The sequence below is a fragment of the Saimiri boliviensis genome, chromosome 13 (assembly GCF_048565385.1).
Source record: "Saimiri boliviensis isolate mSaiBol1 chromosome 13, mSaiBol1.pri, whole genome shotgun sequence".
Taxonomy (NCBI): Eukaryota; Metazoa; Chordata; class Mammalia; order Primates; family Cebidae; genus Saimiri; species Saimiri boliviensis.
In genome coordinates this window covers 97,783,999-97,801,686 of record NC_133461.1, presented here as the reverse complement: position 1 = coordinate 97,801,686, position 17,688 = coordinate 97,783,999, and the positions used below count along the sequence as shown (strand labels likewise).

The following is a 17,688-nucleotide window of genomic DNA, read 5'->3' as shown; positions in this document are numbered from 1 at the left end:
TTCAAGTCGGAAACCCAGGGTTGAGGTTTCCAAGGCCTTTTATTAGGGGAAGTTCCCCTTTACAGCACAAGACTTCACAAACGGTGTTGACAACAATCAGATTCATTTCTAAAAATTATGGAGAAAAAAGGGAAAAACAAAACAGATGTACTTTTTATATATGGTGAACATAAATTAAAAGAATTTATAAAACAGTCACCTTTTTTACAGAACAAATGAAGACTGAATTATAAGTGCACCTCCAGGTTGAAGTTGTTTGAGTTGCTTTAGTTTCATTTTCCAATAATAAATAAATAAAATTTGTTCTTGAGTTTTAGATCCACCTGAGCCACAGCAGGGCTCTAAGTCATTATTGGGCTTTCTTTCCTTGGTCGCTCCTGTGCACAGCATGTGAGTGGGCTGAGGTTATAGATTTCATTGGCCCATCAGGGCGTATAGTATCTTTTCGGGGTGGCATTCGTTCATTAATTCGGTCTAGACCTCGGGCTTCTTCAAAACTTCGGATCTTGTGCTGAAGCGAGAACCCTCTGATGGCTACAGAAAAACAGGAAGGGGGTAGAGAGAGCTCAATTAGGCTGCAAAGCAACAAGCTTAAGAAAAAGTTTCTTAGCACATAGCAACCTCCTAAAGAAACACACAGAAAGGTGGCTATGAAGCATAAGTCTGGTGAAGGTCACAGGCAATGTTTGACTGAATCAGTCTTCCCTGAAGCTACTGCTTCCTTAAAGCCCAAAGGGCAGCTGAAATTGTGAAAGTAATTTTCATAAAAGCTCTATACGCGTAATCATGGTAGAAAGCTAACAAGTACTTACTGGGCCCCAGTACATTTGAGAAAGGGTATCTTATGCACCAGAAAAGTGCTCAATGCTAGAAAAAAGGCAACACTAGAATAACAGAACAAGTTAAACCCAGAGTAATTGCTTTTAGCACAAAGACCACATAGATCACCAAAAAAAAAAAAAAAAAAAAAAAAAAAAAGTAACAAAAGAGCTAATCTTTTTGTTTAGGACAGGTTTTTATCTTGCACAACCAGGAGCTGTAGGTAAGTTAAAAACTTAAAAATAGCTTCCAGATATTTTCTTCCTGATTCAACTTTTGTATCACCAAGGAAAGGCATTCCAATTTTGAAACCATCTTACCTAATAAAACAATTAAATGTATAATACAAGTTTATCAATTCCAGTGGTTTTCATAGAAACAAAATTAATTTAACTTGCCTACCTTAGGGCAACCTTAGTAATGAATTGAACTAAATTCCAGTCTACTTCTGCATCTGCTCTTGAAATATTTTAGAATGATTAAAGAGGCTGACCTATTTGGCTCTCTTTACAATCAAATGGATGTCTCTTGTACATGGAAGAGATATAGGAGTAAACCACTTGACCTCTCATGACCAGTTACTTAAGCTTCTGCCATTGCATTAAAGCCGATAGAGCCCAGAAAAAACTGTAGCTGTGGTTAAGGATATTTAAAATTAATGCAAAGATAGGATACAAAGGAAATACCTGCTTTGTGAACATGCCTAGAAATAGCTATTCCTTTTCTCACTGTTACAGTTTTGGTGATGCAATAATAAAATAGTTGAAATGTTGATAAAGCTTTGAAAAACCAGTAGACAGACACATGATCACATCTATCAGAGTAATATGGCCATACCTTCCCGGGCCTCTACCGCTTCTACTGTGGCTGTAAGAGGGCAGGAGCAGTAGCATGCAAAAATGAAGACAGAAAAAGAGTGAGTAACCAACAGCACTGCTGGCAGCATAGCCATCCCAGGGTCCCGTCTTCTAGCCTATCCCCATCCGTAATGAAAGTCAACTAGTTAGAGAAGCAAGAAAATTATTGCGAGAGACTCAACTGGGGTGGGGAGAGTTTCTAATATTTTTAACATTTCGGGTGGCATGGGATCATTGCTCTCTTCATTTTAAATAGCCAACTGCTACTTTATATCTTGACATCCACAAATCATAACATGAAGAATAAAAAAATTTGACATCACAATCATCTTTAGTTTATAGAATAGCTCAGGTGATACTAAATGAGCTACTACTGGGTCCTATTAGAAAAGCTTATTTACAACTACATCTTACTGCTCCTGACTATCTTATTTGGAGTCCAACTGTCCTACTAATTACTTCTTTTTTTTTTTTTTAAAGAGTAGCCTTTGGATAGCAGACTGGCATTTGGAAGGAGAGAAAAACAGATTCCATGTGAAGGGTTATTTCTTGTCCAGGAGTGAAATATAAAGCTAACAAAGGCAAAGAACTATTCAATTCCTAACGTGTGAACCCATCTGGGCTTAAAAATATAGCAGAGGCTGATATTTCCAATCCATATGGCTTCCCAACAGTGTTCAAGAGAGTAGGCCAATAACTAAGAAAGCCCTCTTCTTTCTGCGCGATGGAAAAGGAAGCAACTTAAAAATTAGCACCAACAATTAGTTACCAACAGGTCAACTGCCTTGCACCTCCTTTCTCAGAGAGCAAAAGCTCTAACATATGAAAAGGTACAGGGGGTGGCAAGAAAGATCCTATTAGGAGAACCCTGTCAGTTACTCCAGAACCAATTTGCCAAAAGAAGGCAGGGAAAAACAATGAGCAGTAACAGTTTGCTGCTATTCCCAAGGCTTTATATATCAATATGGGAAGAGAAACTGAAAGAACTACATTAACTACTTAACACAATGTGAAAAATGGATCACTGGAATCTACTTATGAAGTGCTTTCACTTGTCAACCATAGGTAGGCATGTATTAAATCAGTCCCACCCTTTCTAATCTCCTTAAGAAGAACAAATGCACTTTATGAGAAAGCTACAGTGCCTAACAGCACATCACTGATGTCACTGTTACGAAGTGGGAGGAGAAAGCATTGCTGAAACTGTGTACTGAGTGTTGGTCTAATTAGAGCTTAAAAGCCATGTGGTAAAATGTGTATGATATTATGTTGCTTGGGGCCCTCCCAGAATTGCTATTCACATTGGCTATAAAGACAGCGGCCTGCCATAAGGGCCATTATAAGAACATATCAAACTACCTCAACTTTTTTTCTTTTTAACATCTCTAGTGAAACAGAATTCATATACCACAAAATTCAATTGTTTCAAGCATACAAGTCAATGGTTTTAATATAGTTAGAGTTGTGCAAACTCACCAAAATCTGTACTTAGAATATTTTTATCGCTCCAAAGAGAAACCCCCCAACTTACTAGCAGTCCTTTCCCATTTTCTTCCCTCCCCTGTTCCCCTTAATCCTAGTCGAACACGAATCTACTTCCTCTGTAGATCTGTCTGTTCTGGACATTTCATATGAGTGACATCATATACTATGTGGTGAAGGTTCAGTCATGTTGACATATATACCTGTATTTCATTCCCTTTTATGGTTGAATGGTATTCCATTGTGTAAACCATATTTTGTTTATCCAGTTTATGGACAACTGCTTGTTTCCACTTTTTGGCTATTATGAAAATGCCATTTTGGGCTACTAGGATGAATGCCATTTATGAACACTGGTGTACAAGTTTTTGTGAGGACATATTTTCATTATTTCTTTGTGGGGTAGGTAGCTATGACTGAAATTGCTGGGTAATATGTTAACTCTAAGTTTAATCATTTGAAGAACTGTCAGTATGTTTTCCAGAGCAGCTGCGCCATTTTACATTCCCACCAGAAGTGTAAGAAGGTCCCAATTTCTCCACATTCTCAACACTTCTTATTAACTGCTGTCTTTTCACAGCCATCCTACTGACTGTGAAGTGGTATCCACTGTGGTTTTGATTTGCATTTCCTGAATGTCTAATGATGTCAAACATCATTTAATGTGCCATTTGTATGTCTTCATGTGAAAAACGTTAATTCAATTCTTTACTCATTTTTAATTCGATTATCTTATTATTCAGTTGTAAGAGTACATTTTCTAGATGCCAATCTCTTATGAGATATACAATTTGAAAACATTTGCATCTATTCTGTGGGTTGTCTTTTCATTTTCTTTTTTCTTTTTTTTTTTACTTGAGGAGTTTTGCTCTTCTTGCCCAGACTGGAGTGCAAAAGTGCAATCAAGGCTCACCACAACCTCCACCTCCCAGGTTCAAGCAATTCTCCTGCCTCAGCCTTCCGAGTAGCTGGGATCACAGGCATGCATCACCATGCCCAGCTAATTTGGTATTTTTGGTAGAGATGGGGTTTCTCTGTGTTGGTCAGGCTGGTCTTGAACTCCTGACCTCAGGTGATCTGCCTGCCTCTGCCTCCCAAAGTGCTGGGATTACAGGCGTGAGTGCCCGGCTTTCATTTTCTTTATGGTACCATTTGCAGTACAAGAGATTTTAATTTTGATGTAGTCCAATTTATAACCGATCTGTTTTAATCTGATGGTCTTTGTGAATCTTGTTCTGTCCTTGGCTTTCCCCACTATTTTGGCTATTAGGATGCTTAGAGTCAAATTTGTGGCCGACTATTGGCTTTCTTTTTGTTTTTCTTTGTGCTTCAATTTCCAAGCACATTTATTTTATCCACTGTGTTTTATGTATGCTGTAACTCATGCCAATCCCTCTTAGATCAAGGTGGGGCATACATGAATGTATGTTACATTGCCACATGGGATATTGTTGGTTGAAAGCTCTCCAAGTAAAGTTATATCAACAATAAAAGGTCTTTTTAAGCTAATGCTCCAGTTTGCCAGTGGAACCAAGACTCCGATGTGAAAATAACAAAATAAACTCACTTCCTGTGAATCAGTAAGAATCTCTAAAAAGTTGGCTCCACCTTTACCTTTGTTCTCACACATTACTGAAGATTTCTGTCAATTTTGGAAGTATCAATAAATGGTCCTATATTGATTCAAACACTCATATTCAACTCAGGAACAGAGAGAAATTTAATATGTTGGGGCTGAGTCCAAAAGGTGATCAAGATTTCCAAATAGGGCCGGGCACGGTGGCTCAAGCCTGTAATCCCAGTGCTTTGGGAGGCCTGAGGTGGATCACGAGGACAAGAGATTGAGACCATCCAGGTCAACATGGTGAAACCCCGTCTCTACTAAAAATACAAAAAATTAGCTGGGCATGGTGGCGCGTGCCTGTAATCCCAGCTACTCAGGAGGCTGAGGCAGGAGAATTGCCTGAACCCAGGAGGCGGAGGTTGCGGTGAGCCGAGATTGCGCCATTGCACTCCAGCCTGGGTAACAAGAGCGAAACTCCGTCTCAAAAAAAAAAAAAAAAAGATTTCCAAATAACAAAGCTATATAATTCTGTTACTTGGTCCTAATTTGCGGATTTGCTCTCTTAAGGTCTAGACAAAGTTGGTTTAGACGAAAACAAAAACTTTGTGAATCAGCAAATTTTCATAATGTTCATGTAAGGATGCCATAGGACATTATTCTTTGTTTTTCCTCTTAACTCGTGTTATTGCCTATTATTATAACATACCTTTGTTAGAGTTGTTCTCAGAATATCTCACATGACTAATTACCAAGCAAAGCAATGGTGGGAACATAATTCTGCTTACAAAAAAAACTATACATTTGAGAAGAATATTCAACCAGAAATAGTTCACTGATACTTTCTGTGAAACTAAAGGAACTAGGAAAATAAACTATACTTCCAAAAAGAAAATGTTCAGTCTTCCTTCTAAACAGCTGAACTCTAATATTTCAGTATTCAACTTAAAAGAGAAGGAGGAATTTAATTAAGAAGAAAAAAAGGGCCAGACGTGGTGGCTCACGCCTGTAATCCTAACACTTTGGGAGGTGAAGGCAGGCAGACTGCCTGAGCTCAGGAGTTCGAGACCAGCCTGGGCAACACAGCGAAACCCCGTCTCTACTAAAATACAAAAAATTAGCCAGGCATGGTGGTGTGCGCCTGCAGTCCCAGCTACTCAGGAGGCTGAGGCAGGAGAATTGCTTGAACTCGGGAGGCAGAGGGTGTGGTGAGTCAAGATTGCACCACTGCACTTCAGCCTGGGTGACAGAGCAAGATTCTGTCTAAAAAAAAAAAAAAAAAAAAAGAAGGGGTTTGTCCCTATTAGTCAATAGCAATGAAATTTCTACCAAAGAAAAATGACTCCTCTAAATGGTAGGATGGCCAGGCACACTGGCACACGCCTGTAGTCCCAGTCACTCAGGAAGCTCAGGCAGGGGGACTGCTTGAGGCCAGGAACTAGGTGCTGCACTGCAGTGAGCTGTGATACTCATTGCCTCTAGCCTGAGCAACTCTGTCTCTTGGGAAAAAAAAGAAAAAAGGCCAGATGAAGGATGATATGGGAAAAAAACTTAAGTAGAAACAATTAAACAAAACATGGGGAGCAAAAAAAGCAGTGAAACTGTAGTTTAAGATATTACTGCTTCAATGCCAGTTTTCATACCTAGAGTTAGTCACTCAGTGACGGGATCTTCCTGTCTCTTCCCCTTGTATGTTTAGTCTCACAAACATCAATCTTTTCATTCCAGGATTTCAGAAAGCCATTTCCTAAGAAGTCAGCTCCCAGGTAATTTTTAGAATTGGTACTCTGATTGAAGTGGTGATTGTGGCACTGGACTAGAATATGGCTGCAGGGAAAGAGGCAAACTCCCTCTCTGATTGAGACACTGTAACTCCCTCCCCACTGAGATTGTTTTCAGTCAGGTACAAAATATACATGAGGCATAGCATGTACACAAATTTGTACAGCTCTATACATTCTTACATGTGTATACATACGTATAACTACCACCCTGATAGTGATATAGAACATTCCTAACACTCTAGATGTCCCCTGTGCCCTTCTGGGACAATATTCTCCCAGCAGAGGAAGTGACATTCTCACTTTATTTGCACTGATTAGTCCGATGGTTCTTAAACATTATATAAATCAGACAGTCTGTGCTCTTCTGTGTCTGGCTTTTGCAGTTTACTGTAATGCCTGTGAGATTCAACCATGTTGTAGCATGTGTCCACACTGTGCTATTTTTTATTGCTGAGTATGTTCCATTGTATAAATAGAATACAGTTTACTTATTTATTTATATTTTGAAATACAGTTTATTTATGTAGTCTACTACTGATGGACATTTGGGTTGTTTCCGGCTTTGAGCTACTATGAATAAAGCTCCTATGAACATTCCTATGCATATCCTTTGGTGAACATACCTAGTTTCTCTTTGATATATGCCAGGTCTGGAACTGCTGGGTTACAGGGTAGACGTATGTTTAGCTTTCCTGCCCAGTAGTTTTCTAACGTGCTTGCACCAATTTACAAACCCCCCAGCAATGTACCTACCTAGTTCTAGTTCTCCACGAACACACCAATAGTTGGTACTGCCAGACTTCTTTTTTTTTGGAGACGGTCTCACCCTGTTACCCAGGCTAAAGTGCAGTGGCACACCAATAGCTTACTGCAGCCTTGAACTCCTGGCCTGAAGAGATCCTCTCATCTCAGACTCCTAAAGTGCTGGGATTACAAGTGTGAGTCATCACGCTCTGGCCCAAACTTTTAATTTTTAGCCTTTCTAGTGGGTATGTAATGGTACCTACAGTGATTTTTTTTTTTTTAAACAGAGTCTCGCTCTGTTGCCCAGGCTGGAGTACAGTGGTGCAGTCTTGGCTCACAGGAACTCCACCTCCCGGGTTCTAGTGATTCTAGTGCCTCAGCCTCCTGAGTAGCTGGGATTACAGAAGTGTGCCACCACACCCAGCTCATTTTTGAATTTTTAGTAGATGTGGGGTTTCAATGTGTTGGTCAGGCTTTTCTTGAACTCCTGGCCTCAAGGGATCTGCCCACCTCAGCCTCCCAAAGTGCTGGGATTACAGGCATGAGCCACCACACTGTGGTTTTAATATCTACTTCCTAGATGAAAAATTGTAACTATATTAAGATCTTTTCATATGTTTGTTGGCCACTTTGATGTCCTCTTTTGTGAAGTGCTAGTTTACATTTTTTGATTATTTTTGAAATTTGTTTTTTCCTATTGATTTATAGTTCTTTATATATTCTGGATATAAGGACTTTGTCAGACATATATGGTGCCGAAATTTTCTTCCATTTTGTGTCTGGCCTTTTTCCTCTCTTTTTCTTTTTTTTTTTTTGAGACGGAGTTTCGCTCTTGTTACCCAGGCTGGAGTGCAATGGCGTGATCTCGGCTCACCGCAACCTCCGCCTCCTGGGTTCAGGCAATTCTCCTGCCTCAGCCTCCTGAGTAGCTGGGATTACAGGCACGCGCCACCACGCCCAGCTAATTTTTTGTATTTTTAGTAGAGACAGGGTTTCACCATGTTGACCAGGACGGTCTCGATCTCTTGACCTCGTGATCCACCCGCCTCGGACTCCCAAAGTCCTGGGATTACAGGCTTGAGCCACCGCGCCCGGCCCCTTTTTCCTCTCTTAATCATGTATTCTTTTTTTTTTTTTTTTTTTTTTGAGATAGAGTTTCGCTCTTGATACCCAGGCTGGAGTGCCATGGCACGATCTCGACTCACCGCAACCTCTGCCTCCTGGGTTCAGGCAATTCTCCTGCCTCAGCCTCCTGAGTAGCTGGGATTACAGGCACATGCCACCATGCCCAGCTAATTTTTTGTATTTTTAGTAGAGACGGGGTTTCACTATGTTGACCGGAATGGTCTTGATCTCTTGACCTCGTGATCCACCCGCCTCGGCCTCCCAAAGTGCTCATATAGTCTTAAGAAGAAAAGTTCTTAATTTTAATGATATTCAACTGGGCTTTTTCTTTTAAGGTACTTTTTGCATCCTACTTAAGGGCTCTGCCTACCCCAGTGTCTACTCCCCATGCTTTCCTCTCATTTCACTGTTTTTTTTTGCTTTTTACATGTAAGTTTTAACAAGCCATTCTGATTTGGTTTTCTGTATGAGGGAAGTAGGAGTGAAGATTTCTTTACCCCAGATGGTATAACCAATTGCTCTCATGGCATTTACTGAGGAAAGCCCCATTTGTATGTGTGCGCTGACTGTTGGGTAAGGGGAGCACACGTCCACAGAGGAGTGCTCTCATACTCACCCGTCTCGATAGTCTGCTTTCCTCCTGAGAGGACACCCAGAGGGAGCGTGCCTGTGGGAGTCAGGCCCTTCAGAGTCAGTACACTCTCACTTTCTTGCCTGCAAAGGAAGACCAAAGCCCTGGGTTAATGCCAGGGAGCCCACCACTCAGCAATCAAAGATACTGAAGGAAGTGAAGAAAGAGAACAGAGATGGAAGACAGGTTCTCCGACCTCCTAACACTTCCCTGACTCAAAGCAAGGGATGTTTTCTGCAAATATTTTCATTTTAAACAATCAGCCAGTTTTTGTTTTTCAATTAGAAGCACTTCACATGCAGGCAGTGTTCTAACATTTCCCATATATTATCCCATTCAGTATACCTAACAACCTGTGGTTAGGGTCTATTATTATTTCTATTTTATAGGCAAGGAAACTAAGGCACAGAGACAAAACTCAAGATCACACAGCTAAGAAGAGGTCGAGCCAGAATCTGAATACAGGCAATCTGGTTGGAAAGTCCACACTAAACCACTACATTCACTACGTCTAAGCTACTAACAAATGAATGTCTGCTGGAACATTTTTAGTCATTTTAACATGTCCATTCAATCTGCACTCAACCTAAAGACCTGCAATTTCAATACCAAATTCCAATTCTAAAAAATCTGCTCTGAATTTGACTTCTAATTTACTCTCAAAATGCCTTTAATCCACACTGTAATGACAGATATCCTTACCGAAGAACTGAAAAGACCCGTGCCATCTTCCCAATGGCTCTGATCTTATTCCTGATGATCTCCTTACGAACTGTAGTGCTTCCTTAGAGAATACAAAGAATACATAAGTTAAAGGAATGTGTTAATAGATTGCCTTTAAAAAATTCAGGATGAAGTGTCCTAAGCTAAAAAAACATTGCTTTTTAAAAAAGAAATGAAGGTTTAAGTTGTTTAAACAAAAATCTCAGGAAGTTATAAGGAGCAAGAGAAAAAATAACCCAGAAGATAAAAAGATGAAGTAAAAAATGACAGGCCACAAAAAAGACAGACTGGGTGGATCTATGAGAGGGAAGAACTTATTTGTGGTTGTGAAATGTAGAACACAGCAAAGAATATAAAACACACACACATAAACAAACCTCACAAAGAAAGCTGCTACAGCAAAGATCTCTTTTGAGAATGCTGTGGGCCACCTTAGGGCACAGAGTTTGGCCTGCCAAATGGCAAGTGATCATTCCAGCAGCTGTCTTCCATATGTAAACACAGCCCCCAGGTAGCACTCCTGAACTTAGTGAGGGCTGCTTTAATTCTATAATCTTCACTTACATTAGTGAGTTATTGCCTCACAACACTACTGACAAGGGTGCACTATTTTAAAAAGCAACAACAGAAAAAGTTAATATAAGACTTGATGACTTTTTCTCATCTAAGATTCTGAAAATAGCCCACACATGAGAAGCCACGGTCCAGCATGCACCAGGAGACTACAGTCAAAAGTCAGAAAAAGAAACATGGCCTCTCCTTCCTCATCTCCAAGCCTCAAGACCCTGCCAGATCATTCAAAAGGTCCAGAGAAAACATATACATTAAAACTGAAGGGGAGGATGGAGAACCTGTTTGAAATTATTCAACTACCAATTTTAAAACTCTAACCAACAGGCTGTGGTGAGACAGAGAATAAGCATTAAGCTCTTAGCACAGTTTAGTTGGATACCTTTCTGATAGCTTGGAATGTAGTGATCTTCAGGGAGAAGAGACACCAAGAAACAAGGAGATGAAGACAGAAATATGAGAAGAGAAATTTAAGTTTACATGGAAAAGAGGAAAAAAATCAACGTGAAATGCAATGAAAGAAACAGACTATTATCTTACAAGGGACATCTTTGGTATCATGATACAACATTGAACTACAACATTGAACTACAGGTTTCTTTTGTCAGTAGTTTCATTTCTTAAAAGTTTATGGTTTCACATTAATTCACATCTATGAGCATTCAACATTTTCTGCTCTCACAGATCATGAAAATAACATTAAACAAAGATACCATTTGTGGAGCAAATGATGCCCAAACCAAGAAACTAAAACAGAGGACAAAACAGTGTGCAAGTCTCTTCACAGGAACAGTATGTTTTTTGTTTAATGGATTCAATAGTTTCTCTTTCAGGGGATATAATCGTTCTTCATTTATGTTTATTTTTATTTATTTTTTTTTGAGATGGAGTCTCCCTCTGTCTCCCAGGCCAGAGTGCAGTGGCACAATCAGTTCACTGCAACCTCTACCTCCTGGTTTCAAGCAATTATCCTGCTCCAGCCTCCCAAGTAACTGGAACTACAGGTGCATGCCACAACACCCGGATAATTTTTTGTATTTTTAGTAGAGACGAGGTTTCACCGTGCTAACCAGAATGGTGTCAATCTCCTGACCTCGTGATCCATTAGTCTCGGCCTCCCAAAGTACTGGGATTACATGTGTGAGCCACCATGCCTGACTGGGTGTTCTTCTTTTTATTTATTTATTTTTATGTTTGTGGTGGGAAAGAATAGGAAATATGTAAGTTGTTCTTTTTTTTTTTTTTTTTTAAGACAGGGTCTCCCTCTTTTGGTCAGGCCAGAGTGCAGTGGCGAGGTCTTGGCTCACTGCAACCTCAGCCTCCCAGGTTCAAGTAATCCTCCCACCTCAGGCCCCTAGGTAGCTGGGACCACAGGCCTGCACCACCACACCTGGCTAATTTCTGCATTTTTAGTAGAGATAGGGTTTCGCCATGTTACCCAGACTTGTCTTGAACTCATGTGCTCAAGCGATCTGCCCACTTCAGCCTCCCAAAGGGCTGAGACTATAGGTGTGAGCCATCGCGCCCAGTCAGTTCTTCCTTTTTAAAGTTTTGAATGTTCTTCAGAATTTCAAGTTCATTTAAGTTGCTTTTTTGTTGTTGTGGTTTGTCTCTTAAAAGATTTCCCTTAGGTGTTGATAATCCTTGGTGTTCACTCATGATTTAAGAGTAAGGGGCTAAAACGGTTTCAGAATTGGTAGGTAGAGATTGCTGACTCTGTGCTTTACATTGAGTGATCAGGGTTGGCCTTTGTTAGAGAATACAGTATCCATTTAGTCACTTACTTTTGGCAAGGTACTGATGCCCTTAATTGTATCCTCCATCCACAAATCTTTGTGTTTATACTTTTTAGAGATTAGCCTCTAGACTTGGAGAGGAGGCAGTTGCCCTGAGTCTCACTTTGTTGCCCAGGCTGGAGTACAGTGGTATGATCATAGCTCATGGCTAAACCAAATAAACAGAAGCCTTGAATTCTTGGACTCAAGTGATCCTCCTGCCTCAGCCTCCTAAAGTGTTGGGATTACAGATATGAGCCACCATACTGAGCCAAGCTTTTTTCTTTGTCTTTCATCTTAAGCATTAAAGTACTATGTGTATTTGTTATGCTTCCATTTACAGGTCTTTTTTTTTTTTTTGAGACGGAGTTTCGCTCTTGTTACCCAGGCTGGAGTGCAATGGCACGATCTCGGCTCACCGCAACCTCCGCCTCCTGGATTCAGGCAATTCTCCTGCCTCAGCCTCCAGAGTAGCTGGGATTACAGGCATGTGCCACCATGCCCAGCTAATTTTTTGTATTTTTAGTAGAGACGGGGGTTTCACCACGTTGACCAGGATGGTCTCGATCTCTCGACCTCGTGATCCACCCACCTCGGCCTCCCAAAGTGCTGGGATTACAAGCTTGAGCCACTGCGCCTGGCCTACAAGTCTTTAATATACGACTTAATGTCTTAGTGGTTTTGGAAAATTTTTACTCATCATCTTTTCAAATGTTGCTTCTACTCCATTTTCTCTTCTTCTCTGGGACTCCAACCACATGTATGCAAGGCCTATTTATGGTATCCTCTATGTCTCTTATGCTTTTTCTTTTTTTTGTATTTTCGGTTTTCCTCTTCATGCTTCATTCTAAATGGTTTCTTCTGAGACCTATCTTCCAGTGAACTTATTCTACCATTAGCTTTATTGACTCTGCTGTTGAATAATTCATCTTTTGAGTTTTTAAATTTGTTACTTTATTTTTCAGTCCAGAACTTTCTTTTGGTGCTTTATCAAATCTGCTATATCCCCTTTTACAATTCACAGTTTTCTGCTAAAATTCTCAGTCTAGACTTTTAGGTCCTTGAACACAGTAAACATAGTTATATATATATATATATATTTTTTTTTTAAGCACAGTTATTTAAAAGTCTGATCTGATACAGCCACCATCTGGAGAACCTGAGGGTCTGTTTTTATTTTTGCAATTTCTGATGGTTCTCATTCATGTTGTTATATCTCCTCACATGCCTGGTTATTTCTGGTTGTGAGCCACATACTATATTCGAAAGACTATTTGTAGAAATCATTTAAGGTCCTACATGATGTTGTCTTAGTCTAGAGAGGTTTGTTCTCTTTAGATGCCTGGGCCACCTTATTTAAACTTTCAGGGATTGAATGATTTGGAGGTAGGCTATATTCCTTTCCAAAGCTGTTCTATTCCCAGCTCACCCTAACTCCTACACAGATGCAATTTTTGAGGTTCCAAAGCAGTGAACAGAAGACTTCTAGCACTCACATCCTCCTTGGCAAGCCCTGAACACTAACTTTTTTAGCTTAGTCACACAAGGCTATCAAGAGGGCTGCTCAACCTCTTAACCTCCTCTTTTAAAATTCATGAATAGCCTTAAAAGAGAAACAGTCCCAAATACTGGTCTCACCTCTCTCCATTTCTACCTTTCTCCAGGTCGCAAACTGGGAATTCTTTATGCTTCATTCACTTTCTGATGCCTTTGAAACAAGCTCAAAAAATAGTATGTAGAGTTTTTCTAGTTGTCTTAATAGTCAGCATTGATGTAAACTATCTAGTCTGCAACTGATGAAGTGGAAATCCTTATTTTTTTTTTTTTTTTGTTTGTTTTTTTTGAGACGGAGTTTCACTCTTGTTACTCAGGCTGGAGTGCAATGGCGCGATCTCAGCTCACAGCAACCTCCGCCTCCTGGTTTCAGGCAATTCTCCTGCCTCAGCCTCCTGAGTAGCTGGGATTACAGGCACGCGCTACCATGCCCAGCTAATTTTTTTTGTATTTTTAATAGAGACAGGGTTTCACCATGTTGGCCAGGATGGTCTCGATCTCTTGACCTCGTGATCCACCCGCCTCGGCCTCCCAAGGTGCTGGGATTACAGGCGTGAGCCACCGTGCCTGGCCCGAAATCCTTAGTTTTATATCACTTTATAAAAATCTAAACTTTTATTGTAGCTTTTGAGTGGTTTCAGGAGGGAATTGAATGAGGAGTCTGTTCAATTCACCACCTTAACCTAAAAAGTCATTTTTTATTTCCTTTCAAAAAAAATAACATATTATCAGCTTGTATCTGCACAACTTGGCAAAAATGGGAATAAGAATTCTATTTACTTTTGCACTTAACAGAGTATCTAATATATTTTCCATATCAGCTCCAATAGCCATACTTCTTTTTTTTTTTTTTAATTTAGGTTTATTGTTTTGAGACAGGGTCTTGCTTTGTTGCCCAGGCTGGAATGCAGTGGTGTGAACACTGCTCACTGCAGCCTCAACCTCCTGAGATCAAGCTATCCTCCTGCCTCAGCCTCCCATGTAGCTGGGACCATAGGTACATGCCACCATGCCTGGCTAATTTTTTAAAAAAATTTTTTGTAGAAATGGGATGTCTCACTTTGTTGCCCAGGGTGGTCTTAAACTCCTGGGCTCAAGCAATCCTCCCACCTTGACCTCCCAAAATTCTGGATTACAGGTGTGAGCCACTGTAGACAGCCAATTCTTATTTTTTAACAAATAGATGTACTTCATATCACACAATTCACCTATCTCAACAACTACTCACCACTTTGCTCTTTGTATTATATGTGGTTTTAGGGGATTGTAATGGTGATCAAAAGCCAATTTTGTCCCAGCACCCAAGGAGTTTACAGTTGAGTGGGGGTAAAACATATTAATCATGTAAAGATATAAATAAATGTAGACCTGCAACTAACAAATGCTAGGGGAGGTACATGGTGGCATGAGAGAGCATAACAGGGGTATTGGATCTAGTCAGGGATGTTAGTAATGTCTTCTGTGAGGAAGTAACAACAAGCTGAACAGAAGCCTACTGTAAGGAAAAGGGAGGAAGGAGGCTTGCATAAAGGAAATAATATTCTTGGTAGAAAATCTATCATATGGATATATCATAATTGATTTACCCAGCTCTCCACTGAAGGATATTTAGATTGTTTTAAACCTTTTGCTATTAGAGGCAATATTTCAATAAATATTCCCATATATAATATTCAGTATACTTCTGTAAACATATCCTTATGGTAATCAAGAATCTTTTCTGAACATATATGAGTTCATAATAATTTCCATTTCCACCTAGACTTGAATATAAATTTCTCTAGATCTGTTTCTTCCTTATTTCATCTTCCCCTAACTTAAATTCTTTATTGTTTTTCTTTTGTTTTTCACTCGGCTGCACTATTTCCTCAAGAAGAACTGGTTCCTTGAAGTGATCTCCTATACCATAAATAACAGCACTTGTAAGGTATATTCCATGTGCTGTTGATCTTCAGTGTGGAACCTGAAGCATGCGAGTGTATGGTAATTTCATCTAGATTCCCAAAGGGAGTTCTGTTTTCTCCACTATAGAGATGGTTTATCCTCACAGTTGAGGGAACCATCTTAGCAAAGGGCCTTGATAGGATGAGGCTGGTTTGTGCTTGGGTGACCACCATCTTTCCAGAATGTCTCGCATTCTCTGACTAGTCAGGACCTTCTTTTATAATTCAACCTCCCACAACACACCAGGAAAAAAAATACTTGGCTACATATGTAACAAAATGTTACCGTATAAAAAGATCCCTCACAGGCCAATAAGAAAAAAAAAAAAATGGAGCTGGGCGCAATGGCTCATGCCTATAATCCCAGCACTTTGGGAGGCAGGGACAGGCAGATCATTTTGAGCTCAGGAGTTCCAGACTAGCCTGGACAATATGAAAAAACTCCATCTATACTAAAAATACAAACATTAGCCAGTCATGGTGGCACACGCCTGTAATTCCAGCTACTTGGGAGGCTGAGGCAGGAGAATCACTTGAACCCAGAAGGTGGAGGTTGCAGTGGGCCGAGCTTGCACCTCTGGACTCCTGCTTGGGTGACAGAACAATGCTGTCTCACACACACACACACACACACACACACACACACACACAAAGATAGAAGATACGAATTGACAAGTCACAAAAGAGAGATAAACATGGCCAATAAACACAAGAAAAAACTGTCCACTAGTCATCATAAAAATACAAACTAAAAATGTAGTAACACCAGACGATAACAAGTATCATACAGTATTGGAGACAGCACTGTGACTATGCACCCTGCACAATGTAAAGTGGTACAGCCTTTCTAGAGGCTGTATCAAAATTGAAATTTTAAGTACCATTTGACACAGATATTCGATTTCTAGAAATTTATCCTAAGGAAATAATCAAGAAGTGTTATTCTTGCCAGGCGCGGTGGCTCACGCCTGTAATCCCAGCACTTTGGGAGGCCGAGGCGGGTGGATCACGAGGTCAAGAGATCGAGACCATCCTGGTCAACATGGTGAAACCCTGTCTCTACTAAAAATACAAAAAAAAAAAAAAAAATTAGCTGGGCATGGTGGCGCGTGCCTGTAGTCCCAGCTACTCAGGAGGCTGAGGCAGGAGAATTGCCTGAACCCAGGAGGCGGAGGTTGCAGTGAGCCAATCGCGCCATTGTACTCCAGCCTGGGTAACAAGAGTGAAACTCCGTCTCAAAAAAAAAAAAAAAAAAAAAGTGTTATTCTTGATTTTCTAATATTGCTTTACTTTCTTTCATCTGACATATTTATTTACTGTCTGTTCTCCCTACACTAGCAACTATGCTTATTGAGAGCAAGAACCTAAACAGTATGGTACTTGGCATATATCAAGTATGTAATAAATATATCAAGTACGTAATAAATATTGGTTAAGAGGATGTGCATATTTTTATCTATACGAATTTTCAAAACTATATGGGTTTTATCAGCAAAAACTTGGGAAAAACTCCAATATCCAACAACATGGGATTGGTTAAAACACCAATCAACATGGACAAGTATGGATCCATTAGAAACTAGTCTGTCAACAAAGAAACTCCACAAAAATAGTAAAAGTACTAGATCTTACTACATGACCTCATTCTCATTAAAAAAAACACAAAGGAAAACTGTAAGCAAAGATAAAAGACAGCTAACACAGTATACATTAAGATGTTAACCGTGGATATCTATAAGATGATGACATTATGGGTGACTTTTTTGTTTTATTTATAGTTTCTTGTATTTTTCAATTGTATTTTTCTAAATCAACTAAATTCATTTTGTTTTATTTATAGTTTCTTGTATTTTTCAATTTTATTTTTCTAAATCAACTAAATTCATTTTTAGTGAGACAAAGAAAAATCATTCAAAATAAATAAAATCAAAACCAAACGTCTCCCTAGTTTTAGTTCAAAGAAAAGTTTACCTTCTGCTTCATCATCAGAAATCAGTTCATCATCAGAGCATATGTTGAGCACATTTACCAGCATCTCTGTAACTATGTAAGACAAAATTATCCAAAATTTACATAATTAATGAGGTACTTTCACTAAAATATTGTAGATATCTAAATAA

General features: G+C 39.7%; 1 protein-coding gene across 4 annotated transcripts in view; it reads right to left on the bottom strand.

Moving 5' to 3' along the window:
• PPP3CC (protein phosphatase 3 catalytic subunit gamma) overlaps positions 1–17,688 on the bottom strand; it is a 99,517-nt gene continuing 81,829 nt past the window's right edge. Inside the window, exons 10-15 of one of the 4 annotated variants that reach the window (XM_003937162.4) lie at positions 17,540–17,611; positions 10,679–10,705; positions 9,706–9,787; positions 8,989–9,086; positions 1,657–1,686; positions 1–534 (exon numbers count right to left, since the gene is read on the bottom strand). In XM_003937162.4, the coding sequence (XP_003937211.1) occupies positions 350–534; positions 1,657–1,686; positions 8,989–9,086; positions 9,706–9,787; positions 10,679–10,705; positions 17,540–17,611 (494 nt within the window). In that variant the 3' untranslated portion in view covers positions 1–349. The remainder of the gene's footprint in view (positions 535–1,656; positions 1,687–8,988; positions 9,087–9,705; positions 9,788–10,678; positions 10,706–17,539; positions 17,612–17,688) is intronic. The other 3 variants (XM_010347711.3, XM_003937161.4, XM_003937160.4) reach the window with 3 other exon arrangements.